At 44.6% G+C, this 15,811-nt stretch overlaps 1 protein-coding gene across 1 annotated transcript; it reads left to right on the top strand.

Moving 5' to 3' along the window:
* Positions 1-95: 95 nt before the first annotated feature.
* On the top strand, positions 96-15,811 carry PSMD13 (proteasome 26S subunit, non-ATPase 13). Its single transcript, XM_083165670.1, has 13 exons — positions 96-322; positions 5,006-5,084; positions 5,260-5,294; positions 6,939-6,994; positions 7,090-7,133; positions 8,296-8,382; positions 9,735-9,906; positions 12,100-12,179; positions 12,840-12,965; positions 13,058-13,120; positions 13,314-13,394; positions 14,545-14,661; positions 15,512-15,811. Exons 1-13 carry the CDS (start codon positions 222-224, stop codon positions 15,605-15,607), a joined length of 1,137 nt encoding a protein of 378 aa, XP_083021796.1. The 5' UTR covers positions 96-221; the 3' UTR covers positions 15,608-15,811.

The raw sequence follows: 15,811 nt of genomic DNA, 5'->3' as shown, positions 1-15,811 counted from the left end.
AAGCAGCCATGGCGTTGCCTAGCAACAGCTGGCGTAAGCTGATGGCCGTGCGACGCATTCTGGGAGCTGTAGTCCTGCGCCGGTGCTTTACGGCCATCATCGCGACTGGTTACCGGAAGTGAGTGTGCAGGTTGTCGCTGACACTTCCTGTAGCGGCTACCCGGTGTATCGTTCACGTTTTTAGGTAGCAGCAGATTACTCGTCCTTATTCCTCCTCAGACATGAGGGACGTTACCGGCTTCCTCCAACAGCAGCAGAGCCAGAGCTCGACGCCCGAGACCGCGGCAGTGTGGCACCGGCTGGAGGAGCTCCACAACAAGAAGTGAGAGCAGCGCCGTATCCATAACACACACATCTAGGCTGTGGCAGAGCACATCACACACAGCCACACCACATTGCACACCTGCTATGGTGTACTGGGAGGATGGAGCCGCTCATACACAGGGTGTGACACAGCAGGCGCTATACTGATGCCCATTCATCTACCTCCCTTGTGCTTTGATGCCCACCACCCTACAGACCTACAGCACTGGTGCTGGCACATAGCTGCCAGGTGTTCTGATGATTTGCCCATGCCCATCCCAGGTCCTCATGACTTCTACCTTAAAACTGAATTGCCCCCTCCGACCATATTAACGATCGCACAAGAGGGCATGTCAGATGAGCCCTGCTTGATATGCTGCCCATACACTTGTGAGATATTGCATGCAAACATTCAATTTCGGCCACATCTGGCTGATAAATGATAGTATGCATTTTTAAGGGACCATTCAACGCAAATGAGGGGGGGGGGGGGGCAGAGTAGCAAAGCGCTAGAAGAGAGCTCAGCCAGTCAGAGGGCTGCCCATTGGTTTAAACAATAATGCCACAACCGGTGACCCCCGCCGCCCCCTAGCGCTACTTCTTGCACTATGCTACTCTGCCACCCTCTGCCCACGATCTCCCATGCCACCAGCGGGCCCTCCAGCCCACTCTCCCCAAACACCATGCCACCGAAAGCATTCCCTTCACTCTCTCAGCCAATCAGAGGGTTGACCACTGTCTGATTTACTGTCCCCTGCTAGCGCTACGCTGCAATGCCGCCCTCTGTTCGCTCTCTTCCAGCACCCAATGGGCCATCTCAATGGTGATGGTATGCGACATTAGGTGCTGAAAAGGGACACTTTTTGCACCACAAGATGCGATTGGATTCAATGGACATCACACTTCAATGTTGCATCAAATCTGATTGCATAAGTGTATGGCTAGCATTAGTTTCAGTTAAGTATTGACTATTATTACATTATATTTTATATCGAACCACAGTGACTTAAGTTGGGCACACAAGTGAACCCAGGTACCGACGATAAATATATTGACAGTGCTGCGGGAGAATGATATATTGCATATACATTGACAGATATTGGTCAGTTACGCCACCTGCTCCATACATGCAGTCGCTGACGATATTGTCAGATTGAGATGCATGTACAGATGGCAGGGGGTGGGGTCTTTAACAATGTGCAGGGTTGTTCATTGTCAACGTTATAGTGCGTACACTGAGCGATTTGCACTATATATCGTTAACAATATCATCCATATAATGATATATTGTCCAGTGAGTACCCAGCTTTAGAGTTGTAGACAATAGAGGACAAATACAGGGTACATAAACATAGCTGCTTTAGCAGATGACACTGAAATAAGTATCGTGGCAGAAAACCCTTGTAACTGGTTTAAAAAGATGGTTTAACCCCTTCCCGACATTTGACGTACATGTACGTCATGGTCGGGAAGTACTTCCCGACATTTGACGTACATGTACGTCATGGCTTGTAACTGTCACTGCGTCTATAGACGCGGTGACAGTTAGGAGATGTCTGCTGTCCCTGACAGCAGACATCCCCCCTCGCCGCCCAGGGGGGGCAGGGGTGCCCCCCCGGGTCGGCGATCGCTGTGATTGGCTGTTCAAATCTGAACAGCCATTCACAGCGTTTCCTGTGTTACCGGCGGCTAAGCCGCTCGGTAACACAGAAAACGGTGGTGATCGGTGCAGCACCGATCACCACCGATGAGCAGCACCCCCCTCCCACCCACCCGGCACTCACCCGGCAGCTCCCTCAGGTCCCCCGGCAGCAGCAGCAGCACGCCAGGTCCCCCGGCAGCAGCAGCAGCACGGAGCCTCAGCGCACGCAGCGCTTCCCCCCTCCCACCCCAGCAATGAGTTAAAAAAAAAAAAAAAGGTACTGAAATATATATATATATATATATATATATATAAATATATATATATATATATATATATATGTGTGTATGTGTATATATATATACACACATATATGTATGTGTATATATGTATATATATATATATATATACACACATATATATATGTATATATGTATATATATATATATATATATATATATATATATATAGACAGATATATGTGTGTATATATATGTGTGTGTATATATATATATATATATACACACACACACACACACACACACACACACACACACACACACACACACACACACACACACACATATAGAAAGATATTCCCGACATATGACGTATATATACGTCATGGTCGGGAGGTACTTCCCGACCGAAGACGTATATATACGTCATGGTTTTAAACTGCGTCTATAGACGCGGTGACAGTTTGGAGATGTCTGCTGTCCCTGACAGCAGACATCCCCCCTCGCGGCGATCGCTGCGATTGGCTGTTCAAATGTGAACAGCCAATTGCAGCGTTTTCTGTGTTACCGGCGGCTAAGCCGCTCGGTAACACAGTGATCGGTGGTGATCGGTGCTGTTAAGTACAGCACCGATCACCACCGATCGCCAGCCCCCCCCCCCTCCCACCCGGCAGCCCCCCTCACTCCCACCCACCCGGCTGCCGCAGCGCCAGCACCCCTCCCACCCCCCCCCCAGCCGCAGCGCCAGCCCCCCTCCCAAAGCTGGTGACCAAAATGGGGTCACTTGTGGGGGGGTTCCACTGTATTGGTGCTTCGGGGGTCTTGCTAATGCGACATAGCACCCACCATTCATTCCACCACCAAATATCACTCCTTCCCTTCTGAGTCCTGCCATGCACCCAACTGGTATTTTTTGGTCACATGTGAGGCATTGCCGTACTCGGGAGAAATTGGGGCACAGATTTTGGGGTGCTTTGTATCCTTCATTCCTTGTGAAAATGAAAAATTTTGAGCCAGAACTGCATTTTTCTGTAAAAAATTACATTTTTTTACACAAAAATGCAGATCTGGCTCAAAATTTTTCATTTTCACAAGGAATGAAGGAGACAAAGCACCCCAAAATCTGTGCCCCAATTTCTCCCGAGTACGGCAATGCCTCACATGTGACCAAAAAATACCAGTTGGGTGCATGGCAGGACTCAGAAGGGAAGGAGTGATTTTTGGATTTTGCAGCACAGATTTTGGTGGAATGAATGGTGGGTGCTATGTTGCACCAATACAGTGGAACCCCCCCACAAGTCACCCCATTTTGCAAACTACACCCTTCAGGGAATTCATCAAGGGGTATAGTGTACATTTCAAACCCCCAGGGGTTTCACCAATTTTGATACAACTGAGCTGTGAAAATGAAAAATTAATTTTTTTTATTTTCACTGCCCAGTTGTACCACAATTGGTGAAACCCCTGGGGGTTTGAAATGTACACTATACCCCTAGATGAATTCCCTGAAGGGTGTAGTTTGCAAAATGGGGTCACTTGTGGGGGGGTTCCTAACTTTTAGCATCTTATGGTGCCTAGAAACCTACATGGTGCCTAAAAAATAATCTCATAAAAAGGAGGCTCCAAAATCAAGTAGGTGCTCCTTCTATTATGAAGCCTGTGGTTTGGTCACCGTGCACACTAGGGCCACATATAGGATATTTATGAAAACCAAAGAATTGGGGGAATCAATTTTTAGTCACATTTCTCTAGTAAAATCTACTGTATTCGTTAGAAAAATGTATTAAAATTGAAACTCTGCAAAAAAAATGAAATTTTGAAATTTCACCTACACTTTGTTTTAATTCCTGTGAAACACCTAAAGGGTTAACAAACTTCCAAAATGCTGTTTTGAATACTGTGAGGGGTGCAGTTTTTGAAATGGCATCATTTATTGGGGTGTCTCACATACAAGTCCCTCAAAGTCACATCAGAACTGAACTGGTCCCTAAAAAAATCAGTGTTTGAAATTTTCTTGAGAATTTGCTATTCATATTTTAAGCCTCCTAGTGTCCAAAAAAATGAAAATGAGGTTGAAATAATGATGGCAACATAAAGTATACATATGGTCTATGTTAGTTATTAACTATTTTGAGTGGTAAGATTATTTGTCTCACAAGCAGAAAATTTAACATTTTGCAAATCGCAAAATTTTCCATTTTTTTACGACATTTTGGTATTTTTCACAAAAAAACACAGACTGTATCGACCAAAATTTACCACTAACTTGAAGTACAATGTGTCACGAGAAAACAATCTCAAAATCACTGGGATAAGTAAAAGCAAAAAAAAGTTATACCCACTTAAGTGATACATGTCAGATTTGAAAAAAAGGGCTCTGTCAGGAACGCAAAAACTGGCTCTGTCAGGAAGGGGTTAAGTAAGAGAAGGAAAAGCAAATGAGGGAAGAGGGCCCTGCTCATGGGAGTTTACATTCTAAATGTACTATGTATTGCACATGACTCCTGTATATACTGTACACTAAAGGGGCCTACACACAGGGAGATCAGTGTTCTGAGCGATGCTAGATCTGTCAGGGCCCGTGTTCTGCATAAGAACACCGGTCCTGACCCCGGTGACCCCCAGCGATGAACTAGCTTGACCCAGCATGCTGGATATTATTCTGCGGGGTAATAGCGTCTTGCAGAATAATTGAATATCGCCTGTTAGTACAAATAAAAAACATCCAATAAACCAAGTTCTGTGCAGTATTTACTGTGCACAATGTATACATCCTGACTGCATGGTGTGTGATAGCTGTTGTGATGTTGTGTATTTTTAGGCTCTGGCATCAGTTGACCCTACAGCTTCTGGATTTTGTAGAGGATCCTGAGTGTGCTAAAGGAGATGGACTCATCAAGGTGAGTGTCACTTCCTTGCGTCTGTTTATCTCTCCAAGACGATATGAGTGGGCTAGGATCACAGAAAATAGTCCTGCTGTCATCAGGTTCTCTTCCATGTCATCATCAGTAACATATATTTCAATTGGTACACTACAGTAATATTCTCCTTTTTTATTCCTCTTTATTTCCTCAGCTTTATGAGAACTTCATCAGTGACTTTGAGCACAGGTAAATGATGTTCCTTGTAACCCTACAGTGCATTCGCAGTAATTGCTCACTATAGCAATTGTCCAATTGGAGGCCATTACATTATATTTGCTTCTGTATACTCGTGGTGATAACTGATGCTCATTTGTTTGCATCTACCGAAGTCCGATGATCCTGTATATTTGGTTCTCCTGCATTATTATTATTATTATTATTATTATTATTATATGCAGTATCTATGATACTTGAAAGACAGATCACTATATGAGGAAGGGCCTGATTCAGAATTGTGCGCTAGGCTACATATGTTCGCAGCCTACCAACCAGGTAAACGCCTCCTGAACCTTCCTTGGTAACATTCAAGCGTATGTGTGCGGTAACACCTCCCCTCCCACGCTGCCCTATGGAAGAGAAATCATTTGATGGTCGCTCACCATCGAATGATCTTATCAGCCTGCTGTCTGAAAAGTAAGACAATACTTCTCCGATGGCCGCTGTAGTCCGAAATTTGGGGTGGGCGCTGATGTCATGTGATAGGCCTGCGTTCGCCTGCCCCTCCCTCCCCTCACAGTGCGATCACCTTTGCAAGGGGGTTTGTACAAGCGCAGACCCACACCATCTAAAACCAGTCCAAATTCGCACATGAACGAATGGGTCTGAATATCCCCAACTCTGCATCAGGTCTTTATTTTATTTAGTTCTGCTTGCAAAAACGGTAACCAATGTGCGAATGATCCATCTTCCTATTAAGACATTCCGATGTAGCATAATATATGAAGAAGTGTGACCGCTCCGCATGGCTGCTGTTCTGTATTATTACTTACAGGCAGAACATTGGAGACAAGTCGTAGTTTTGTTTGTCTGGGAAATCCTATCACTATGGTTCTTGCTGCATGTGAATCAACCAAGACAGATGCTGTCAAATGTACAGCTTGCTATCCTGTCCAGCTGTGCCCTAGTACTGTATTATCCAATGTGTACATATAGCACATGAGGAAAAGGTCCTAGTCCTGAGTTCTAGTCTATAAAGGACCAATCGCATACCCAGTGGCAATTGTTATCTATTTACATTTTTTGTTTAATATTTGTGTGTTATTGACTATTTTTAAAGAAACCGGTTATTGAATTGTGTATACTTTCTATTCAAAGTCCGACCTGCCAGTCACCCACAGCAGTCCCATTGGGAGGTGTTCCCTCCATGCTCCGCTCCCTGTCATCTGTAGTGTACAGGTGCCAGGACAGTGACTTAGCTTGGTTATGTAATGTACCCAAACCATTTTAACCTCCTCAGATTATAAACGCTCAAGCAGCCCTTTTATTCTTTGTCTGTTATTAACCAGTCTTGTTTTTATTACTATTTTATTCCCAATTATAAAGTGGAAAAGAATATGTTGGCACTTTCTAAATTTTATGTATTTAAATCTTACAACCAGTAGTACATTATTAAAAATATATGTAGAGATGGATTTGGGCAGCGACTGGGCATGCTCATTTGCATGACGCCCACCCGTTGAATTGTCAAGCACCACTGGCTCTGGTGGGAGTGTTCAGATGGTTAGCAGATCACCCGTACACACAGCATAATCCACTGATCTATTGGCCACGATATGTCTGTGAACGGCAATAGAATGTATTTATATATAACATATTTTTTGTTTGTTTCAGAATTAATCCATTGTCTTTGGTTGAAATAATCCTCCACGTAGTGAGACAGATGACAGGTGAGAATGCACTACTTCTGCGTGCAATGCCTGTATTGAGCCAATTATTGGCCGGTGCGTTATCGCTCATTGGGCTGTTATTGTTGTCTTTGTAGATCCCACAGTGGCGCTCAGCTTTCTAGAGAAGACGCGTGAGAAGGTGAGCTGTTCTCCTAATGGCGTCTGTTCCCTGTGTCCACTTCTACTGAATGCAGGATTGCCAAATCATCCCTTAGTTTCTCTTTAATTAAAACCAACCACGTTATCAGCCACATGACCAGTATAATCTGTCTGCATTAAAAGTGTAATAATGGTTTCTGTGATGATAGGGTAGAGCTCAACGAATCAAAAGGTCCAAAAGGAGCACTAAAATATTAGGATCAATTCTTAAGGCCCCATGCTCTATGCCTAACTTCACCTGATTCTGGGGGATAAATCAAGAGCAGTTGCCCCCAAAATCGCTAGTGTATGACATCGGATCCGATGCGCGGCCCTGATGCTCAAACAGCAGTTTGCTGCCATTTACTTGCATTGTAATTATAGAGAAAACTGACACAACTGTCCACCTACGCTGGTTGTGGTAGGAGTTGTCCTCAGGGGAAAGGGGTCTTTCTTTCTCTAGGTTTGCATAACATTTATATGTCTTTGTGTAAGTAAATGTAACAATTTTCACTAATACAGTGAATTCCATTAACCGTTCTGGTTTTATAAATAATTACTCCACATATTTATTGGGCCTCCATTATCAGAGCAAACAATAACAACCAGGGTTGACTTTAACACTGAAGTATTTTGTGCCCTGCTGTTCCTTGAAAATGACACTTTCTAAAATGTATTCTAGATATTTAGCCATTACCAGCTTTACGTCAGGTTACTCACAGATCAGTATTCCGTGTGATTAGGTCAGTCCGCTACATAATATATGTGCACGTGGGCCTCTTGCTCACCGCATTCACCTTCTTTGTAGTGCTAGAGGAGCTTCTGCTACAACATTATTGTAAAGTAAACAGGCCTGGTGGCCTGTGTCCTGGCCCAGATAATTACTGGAGTTGTTATTTTAGTGTTTAACGCTATGAAAACGCAATGGGAAAAAAAATAAGTGAAATACGTTTGTCGCTAGCACCTCTAGTGGTGTGAAGAGCTTACTGTAAGCCGCCGTAATGTAATTTACCCATGGATAATTCATGCATTAAGAATGCCAATAAATCATTCATCTAACCCCTGAGGGTACGACACCCTGGGCAGTTATCTTGATGCATTGATCTCCGGTTAGTTTAGAAGTATGATCGTAACTGGTTTTCATTTTGATGTAACATTTCTAGGTAAAAAGCAGCGATGAGGCTGTGATACTCTGCAGAACGGCCATTGGAGCTCTGAAACTGAACATCGGAGACTTACAAGCTACTAAGGTGTGTATGATACATTTCCTCTTGTATAGAGCAATGAGGGGAAACTATTCTCTAATGATTCATCTAAGCTTGGATGCTAGACTTTAATGTGCACTTTACTAATCTGGTTTAAAAAGTCTGAAATAATTATTATTTTTATATTATTTACACTCCCATTTGGTGATTATATTTAAACAACCACTAGATGGCATTGTCTATTCTGGATAATCACCACATGGTGGCAGTATGACATTTTATTGTAATATAATATTAAACCAGAGAAGTAGTTGTAATTCATTATAATTTTTTTTTACTGTATATAAATATGAAATAAAGAAAATAAACTAGTATATTGGGAAGGATAACTGGTGTAAAATGAACAGTAACATAAGTAAATTATCAAATGTCGACCTAGACACTGTCAAACTAATGAGTTGTCTAACTAATGACCTGTCGACCATCCTGCTGTAGACCAAATGATCCCAACCCACCATGAGTGACCAACTTATACAGTAGTTCTGCCCGCTGACCACCTGTGTTGCCTATAAGCATAACAGGATATTGGGGTTGTTCAGGCATTAAATTGATAATAGAATCGAAAGGCTTCAGTACGTGGAAAGACCCCCAAATTTGAAGAATGATAACCCGTGTGGCTACAATTCCAATAGTGAAATGTTTTGCTAGTTGGACAGCTATCAGATGATGTCTCTAGAGCAGGGGTGGGGGAACCTTTTGGCCCTCCAGCTGTTGTTGAACTACACATCCCAGTATGACCTGCTACAGTTTTGCTCTTTAACCATGCTAAAACTGTTGCAGGGCATGCTGGGTAGTTCAACAACAGCTGGAGGGCCAAAGGTTCCCCATCCCTGCTCGAGACTATACCACCATTTGTGTAATCGTTTATGTGCATTTTGTTTCCATACTAAACTGCTAGCAATACTCGCTCACCTTTCCAATAGAATTCATCAGAGGCAGTCAAGGGTTAAATTATTTGTGCTATTTAATGCATTACTTTTTTATACTTGCTGTGACTGTTGTACTAGAATATGATCACGGTTATACTGAATGTTATGCCATATCTCCGTCATGGACGGTAAGAGGGTAATCCAGATGTTAAAGCTTAAACGTTGTCCCACTAATTGCAAGTTGGGAAGCTTCTTGGCTCCCGTACAGCGTTCCCTAATAGTCCGAGTACCTCCCAGAGCCAGACCTCATCTGCAAACACAGGCTTAATTGCATACTGTATATACCCAGCTAATTATACCGCAGAGCCTGGCAGGTGAGTGTGTATGGCCAGGTTTGGGTGTTGGACAGCTGGGGTGTTCTAGCTCCTACTTCTGCTGTAAATCACTGTGTGTGTTAACTATCCATAGGAAACCATTGAAGCTGTGGATGAGATGCTTGGAGCACTGCCCGGGGTGACTTCTGTGCACAGTCGTTTCTATGACCTTTCTAGCAAATATTATCAGACCATTGGCAATCACGCTTCCTATTACAGAGATGCTCTGCGATTTTTGGGATGCACAGACCACAAAGATCTACCAAGTAAGCTCCAAGGCCTGGTCTCACACACACACACACACACACACACACACACACTCTCTCTCTCCCATGCAGGTAGACTGTTGCCTTCTTCCTTGCTCATGACCTCTGATAAGTAGTTTTACAAAAGTTAAAGTGATTCCTGCTGTAGGTGCAGCAAGCTGAGACCAAGTAGTCCTCTTGTAATGCAGCTGTGTCCCTTTACATCTGTCACAGCATGTGAGTCACAGGATATTGCTCACACCAGCCATCCATTCTCTCAGCATTGTATGCTGCTGAGTGCGGCTATATGCGGCCATCACAGAATAACGTTATAAGAGGCAGCGGCATATACATGTGGGCATTATACACACGGGCAGCGGCATATACATGTGGGCATTATACACACAGGAAATGGTATATACATGTGGGCATTATACACACGGGCAATGGTATGTACATGTGGGCATTATACACACGGGCAATGCTATGTACATGTGGGCATTATACACACGGGCAGCGGCATATACATGTGGGCATTATACACACAGGCAATGGTATATACATGTGCGCATTATACACACAGGAAATGGTATATACATGTGGGCATTATACACACGGGCAATGGTATGTACATGTGGGCATTATACACACGGGCAATGCTATGTACATGTGGGCATTATACACACGGGCAATGCTATGTACATGTGGGCATTATACACACGGGCAATGCTATGTACATGTGGGCATTATACACACGGGCAGCGGCATATACATGTGGGCATTATACACATAGGCAATGGTATATACATGTGGGCATTATACACACGACAGCGGCATATACATGTGGGCAGCGGCATATACATGTGGGCATTTTACACACGGGCAGCGGCATATACATGCGGGCATTATACACACGGGCAGCGGCATATACATGCGGGCATTATACACACGGGCAGCGGCATATACATGTGGGCATTATACACACGGGCAGCGGCATATACATGTGGGCATTATACCCACGGACAGCGGCATATACATGTGGGCATTATACACACGGGCAGCGGCATATACATGTGGGCATTATACACACGGGCAGCGGCATATACATGTGGGCATTATACACACGGGCAGCGGCATATACATGTGGGCATTTTACACACGGGCAGCGGCATATACATGTGGGCATTATACACACGGGCAGCGGCATATACATGCGGGCATTATACACACGGGCAGCGGCATATACATGCGGGCATTATACACACGGGCAGCGGCATATACATGTGGGCATTATACACACGGGCAGCGGCATATACATGCGGGCATTATACACACGGGCAGCGGCATATACATGTGGGCATTATACACACGGGCAGCGGCATATACGTGTGGGCATTATACACACGGGCAGCGGCATATACATGTGGGCATTATACACACGGGCAGCGGCATATACATGCGGGCATTATACACACGGGCAGCGGCATATACGTGTGGGCATTATACACACGGGCAGCGGCATATACATGTGGGCATTATACACACGGGCAGCGGCATATACATGTGGGCATTATACACACGGACAGCGGCATATACATGCGGGCATTATACACACGGGCAGCGGCATATACATGTGGGCATTATACACACGGGCAGCGGCATATACATGCGGGCATTATACACACGGGCAGCGGCATATACGTGTGGGCATTATACACACGGGCAGCGGCATATACATGTGGGCATTATACACACGGGCAGCGGCATATACATGCGGGCATTATACACACGGGCAGCGGCCTATACGTGTGGGCATTCTACCCACGGGCAGCGGCACGCACGTGTGGGCATTCTACCCACGGGTAGCGGCACGCACGTGTGGGCATTCTACCCACGGGCAGCGGCATGCTGGAGGGTAAGCGGGCATGCGTGTAGGCAGCAGGCAGGCCGGGCAAACTGGGTGCGGGGGCCGGAGGTTCCCCACCCCTGCCCTAGTGGATGGTAGGGTATGAAATAGACTGTTTCTGATTTATTTATTTTTTTCAATACTCGTGTCGACCTTCCGACCCTGTCAACCTTTAGTGGTCGACCTAATGAATGCAATCCGATAGATCGCCCCCATGTAGGGAGATACACCGGATCATGTCCCCTGCATGAATCCTGTAATAGGCTTCCTTAAGAAAGTGATGATGATTTCTCATTTCCTTTCTGTAGTATCAGAGCAGCAGGACCGAGCATTCACTCTCGGGTTGGCTGGACTATTAGGGGATGGAGTCTACAACTTCGGAGAACTGGTGAGTTACTCCTGGTAATGTCATTGCTTTAATGTTGTTTGATACGTTCAATATCACTGTAAAAGTGTTTTATTGAGGTGGATTTCTACACACACACACACACACACACACACACACACACACACACACACACAGACTGATGCAGAGGGATCCGCAAGCACAAATTGTGTTCATTAAAAAAAGTCAAGATTGCAAACGTATACAAATCAGAGCATATGTGTAATACATCGCATGCGGCCCTGTTCCCTGCCGCTGGGTCGGACGGCCAAGTCTGAGGAGGTCGGACAGGCAGCAGGTCCGACCTCTAACTCAAGTCCGATGTGCATGGGACCGCTCATTGGACCCGGGGGGGGGGGGGGGGGGGGATGTCAAACACATCCCATTTCTCGACCCGTGTCATGTATGGGGGCCTTAACTGCATTTGATTCACATAAGTACACCCCAGTTCTGCCTATCAGCAACAAGCAGGCATACCTGGCAGAGTCACACGATTATGCATAGCTCGCATGTTCACCCACTGTTCTGTGCAAAGAGATTTCACTCTAGGTGCACTACACCAAATGGCACAGTCCCAGCTCATACCGGACATACGCAAGTTTAGCCAGGTAACCCAGTGATCACAGAGTAATCCCTGCCAATGGCGTTATTGTCTTCCATCAGCTGATGCACCCAGTCCTGGAATCACTGCGGAGCTCTGAACGGCAATGGCTAATAGACACCCTCTATGCCTTCAACAGTGGTAATGTAGAGACCTTCCGGTCCTTGAAAACAGCATGGGGACAACAGGTATTGTGCAAGATCATGTCTCGTATATAACAACCATCAGTCCGCAATCTGCTGCTCTACCTATTCCTTACTATGTTCCTGTTCTCCTACAGCCAGACCTTGCTGCCAATGAATCCCTTCTACTAAAGAAGATTCAGCTTCTTTGTCTAATGGAGGTGAGAGTCTTTGTAAATGTTGCATGTATACATGACTAGTGTTCCAAGCTCTTGGATCATGTGGACACCTAGACTGGGAAATGTAAACATCCCCTTCCAGAAATTGTTCACATGTACAATGAGTCTATTAGTGCTTGGCCTTCAAAAAAAATTAAAAAAAAAGAATTAAAAAAATGCCGTTTTTGATCTATAGATGACATTTACACGACCAGCAAACCATCGTCAGCTGACATTCGAAGAGATAGCAAAGAGTGCACAGGTCAACGTTAATGATGTGAGTACAAACGAGATGTGGGAATGTTTTTTTTTATTTTTATTATTGTATTTTTTTATTGACATTTTTTTTCCTTGCTCACATAGAAGGGTATTCAATCGCCTATTCAATGCTGCAGTTTCTGACAGCATTGAAGACCGCTTCCGCCAAAACAGATCCGACATAAAAACAAGTCAGATCTATTTTGAAGGAAACGGCCGTCTTGCGACAATCCGTGGCTGTTTGACAATCCTCAGACTTTCCAACACGCCTAAGTGGGAACCTTGAATTCCGAAACCCGCAAACAATATCCCCATTTAATGTACTTTGTGTGATTTTGATACTTATCCATTCTTATTTTTGCATTTATGTAGCTACCATTGTCCTATTTTTATATCATTTATGTACATAATACTTTTCATCTAGCAAAGTAGTCTGATATATTCCATACTGATCTTTTCATATATAGTCACCATTCATCTATGTGTGAGCTACTATTCTAATGCGTTTTCCATGATTTCGGTATATACGCTAGGTTCATATTGGGTGGGGAGAAAATCTTTATGTAGGGTAGTGTTCCTTCTAGGAACTGGGCAGGGCGGTGCTGCACGGGGGCAGCATAAAGGGGCAGACCGGGCCTGCCAACGTCACCGCTGTGGGCGTGCCCAGCCGCGACATCATGAAAGGTAGTGTTTTGCCCTTTAAAAATTGGGCAGGGCACAGCGCCCCACCAAAATAGCCTAGCGGGAACACTATAGGGGATGTGTGCTGTTAAATGTTAAGATGTTAGCTCAGTCTATAACCTTCAGAATATTCACAACACAAAACAGCAGTCCTCACAATATATAGTGTTCATTCTAGCACCCGCTATCTTTGAAAACCCATGCAGTTCATCTTCCCTGCCTGGGGTGTCGCTGTCTGCTATTGTGCTTCAAGCACAGTGTGGTCTGTATATCGGCACTGATATGCAAACCAGACCTGTGCTAGAAACACCACAGCAGACAGCAACACCCCAGGCAGGGAACAGGAACTGCATGGGTTTTTAAAGATAGCGGGTGCTAGAATGAATACTAATATACAATGTACTGTGCATGTATGAACATAGCTCATCTGTTCACATTCTGTATTAATCATTGTGTAACCTGTCTGTCTATTGGCTGTTTTCTCACAGGTGGAACTTCTTGTTATGAAGTCTCTGTCCGTGGGTTTACTGCGGGGCAGCATTGATGAAGTCGATAAGAAAGTACACATCACATGGGTCCAGCCACGGGTTCTTGATTTGCAGCAGGTATATGTTCAGCTTTCACTAATTTCTACATTGTTATATTGTGTTAAATAGAATATCAAGCCCTATTCAATAGCAAAAGTAAGAAGCCACATCTATAGGGATTATGGTATATGATACTGATCATAAAAAGTATTCAGTCACTTAAGCTGCTGATATTATTGTTTCCAACTGATCTAAAAAAAAGTACAGCAGATGAAATCTGATTCTCCATAATGGCAAGGTGGCTTCTTACTAAGGCCCGTATTCAATGCGGCCAGTGAGGGGGGTTAAACGGCGGGGATCGCAGAAAACAAGCGATCCTCGCTGTTTAACCTGCACGTTGGCCGCTCACCCTATTCTGCGTTCCGGGGGAATCCTAACTGCCACAGGATGGCGAGGATTCCCCCAAACAGCGAGGCTCACAGCTAATGCAGGGAGCCCGCTGCGTTTAGCCGCGAATCTCACTGTTTCAGCGGCCTTACACACCGTTTCCCCCTAGCTCCAAAAACAGAGCGAGGGGGAAACGGCGTGTGCAGGAGGTTAGTTGAATACTGTCACAGCTCGCCAGCAGCATAGATCCTTCAGGTTTTTCATGTATAAATTTCATCTCTGTGATACACAGCCATGGCTATATAATATTACAGAAAAATAACCTTATTTAAAATGATATAAATAGATAAAGGTCTCTGAAACTCTGGGCAATTCCCTGCAGTCTTTTCGGTCTTGTTCTATATTGCAATTGTATGCCTGTATTATGTGCCGGTGGTCTTTATTGTCACAGTTTATTGAGAAATTACTCCAGTTTCGTTAGATTGGCATCTTGTTTGTTTCATATTTGTAAACCTGAATTATTATTATTTTTTTTTCTTAGATCAAGGGCATGAAAGACCGATTAGAGTTCTGGTGCACAGATGTGAAGAGCATGGAGATGCTAGTAGAACACCAAGCCCATGACATCTTGACATAGGCAGAACCGGAGATTGCACCAGTCCACGCTTGTACAGGCTGTACTGGTCAGCGTGATGTACAGGTTATTCCAGGACTATTGTGGAGCGGTTTCCCCTTCCGATGTTTGAGGCATCCGCCATGTTTTCTTTCGCCTCTTTGTTGCGCTCTAGGGTTTGTGTCTGCCCAGTGATGGCAAATAAACCACTTTCTGTAAACGTGTGAA

The sequence above is a fragment of the Crinia signifera genome, chromosome 11 (assembly GCF_055691185.1).
Source record: "Crinia signifera chromosome 11, ASM5569118v1, whole genome shotgun sequence".
In the NCBI taxonomy this organism is placed as follows: domain Eukaryota; kingdom Metazoa; phylum Chordata; class Amphibia; order Anura; family Myobatrachidae; genus Crinia; species Crinia signifera.
This window is presented reverse-complemented; position numbering and strand designations above follow the sequence as displayed.

Excerpts from the sequence above, each read along its gene's own strand:
- PSMD13 (XM_083165670.1), top strand. The coding sequence starts at position 222 with ATGAGGGACGTTACCGGCTTCCTCCAACAGCAGCAGAGCCAGAGCTCG. Across the intron at positions 6,995-7,089 it reads CGTAGTGAGACAGATGACAG|ATCCCACAGTGGCGCTCAGC; the intron begins GTGAGAATGCAC and ends TTGTCTTTGTAG. Across the intron at positions 14,662-15,511 it reads GGGTTCTTGATTTGCAGCAG|ATCAAGGGCATGAAAGACCG; the intron begins GTATATGTTCAG and ends TTTTTTTCTTAG.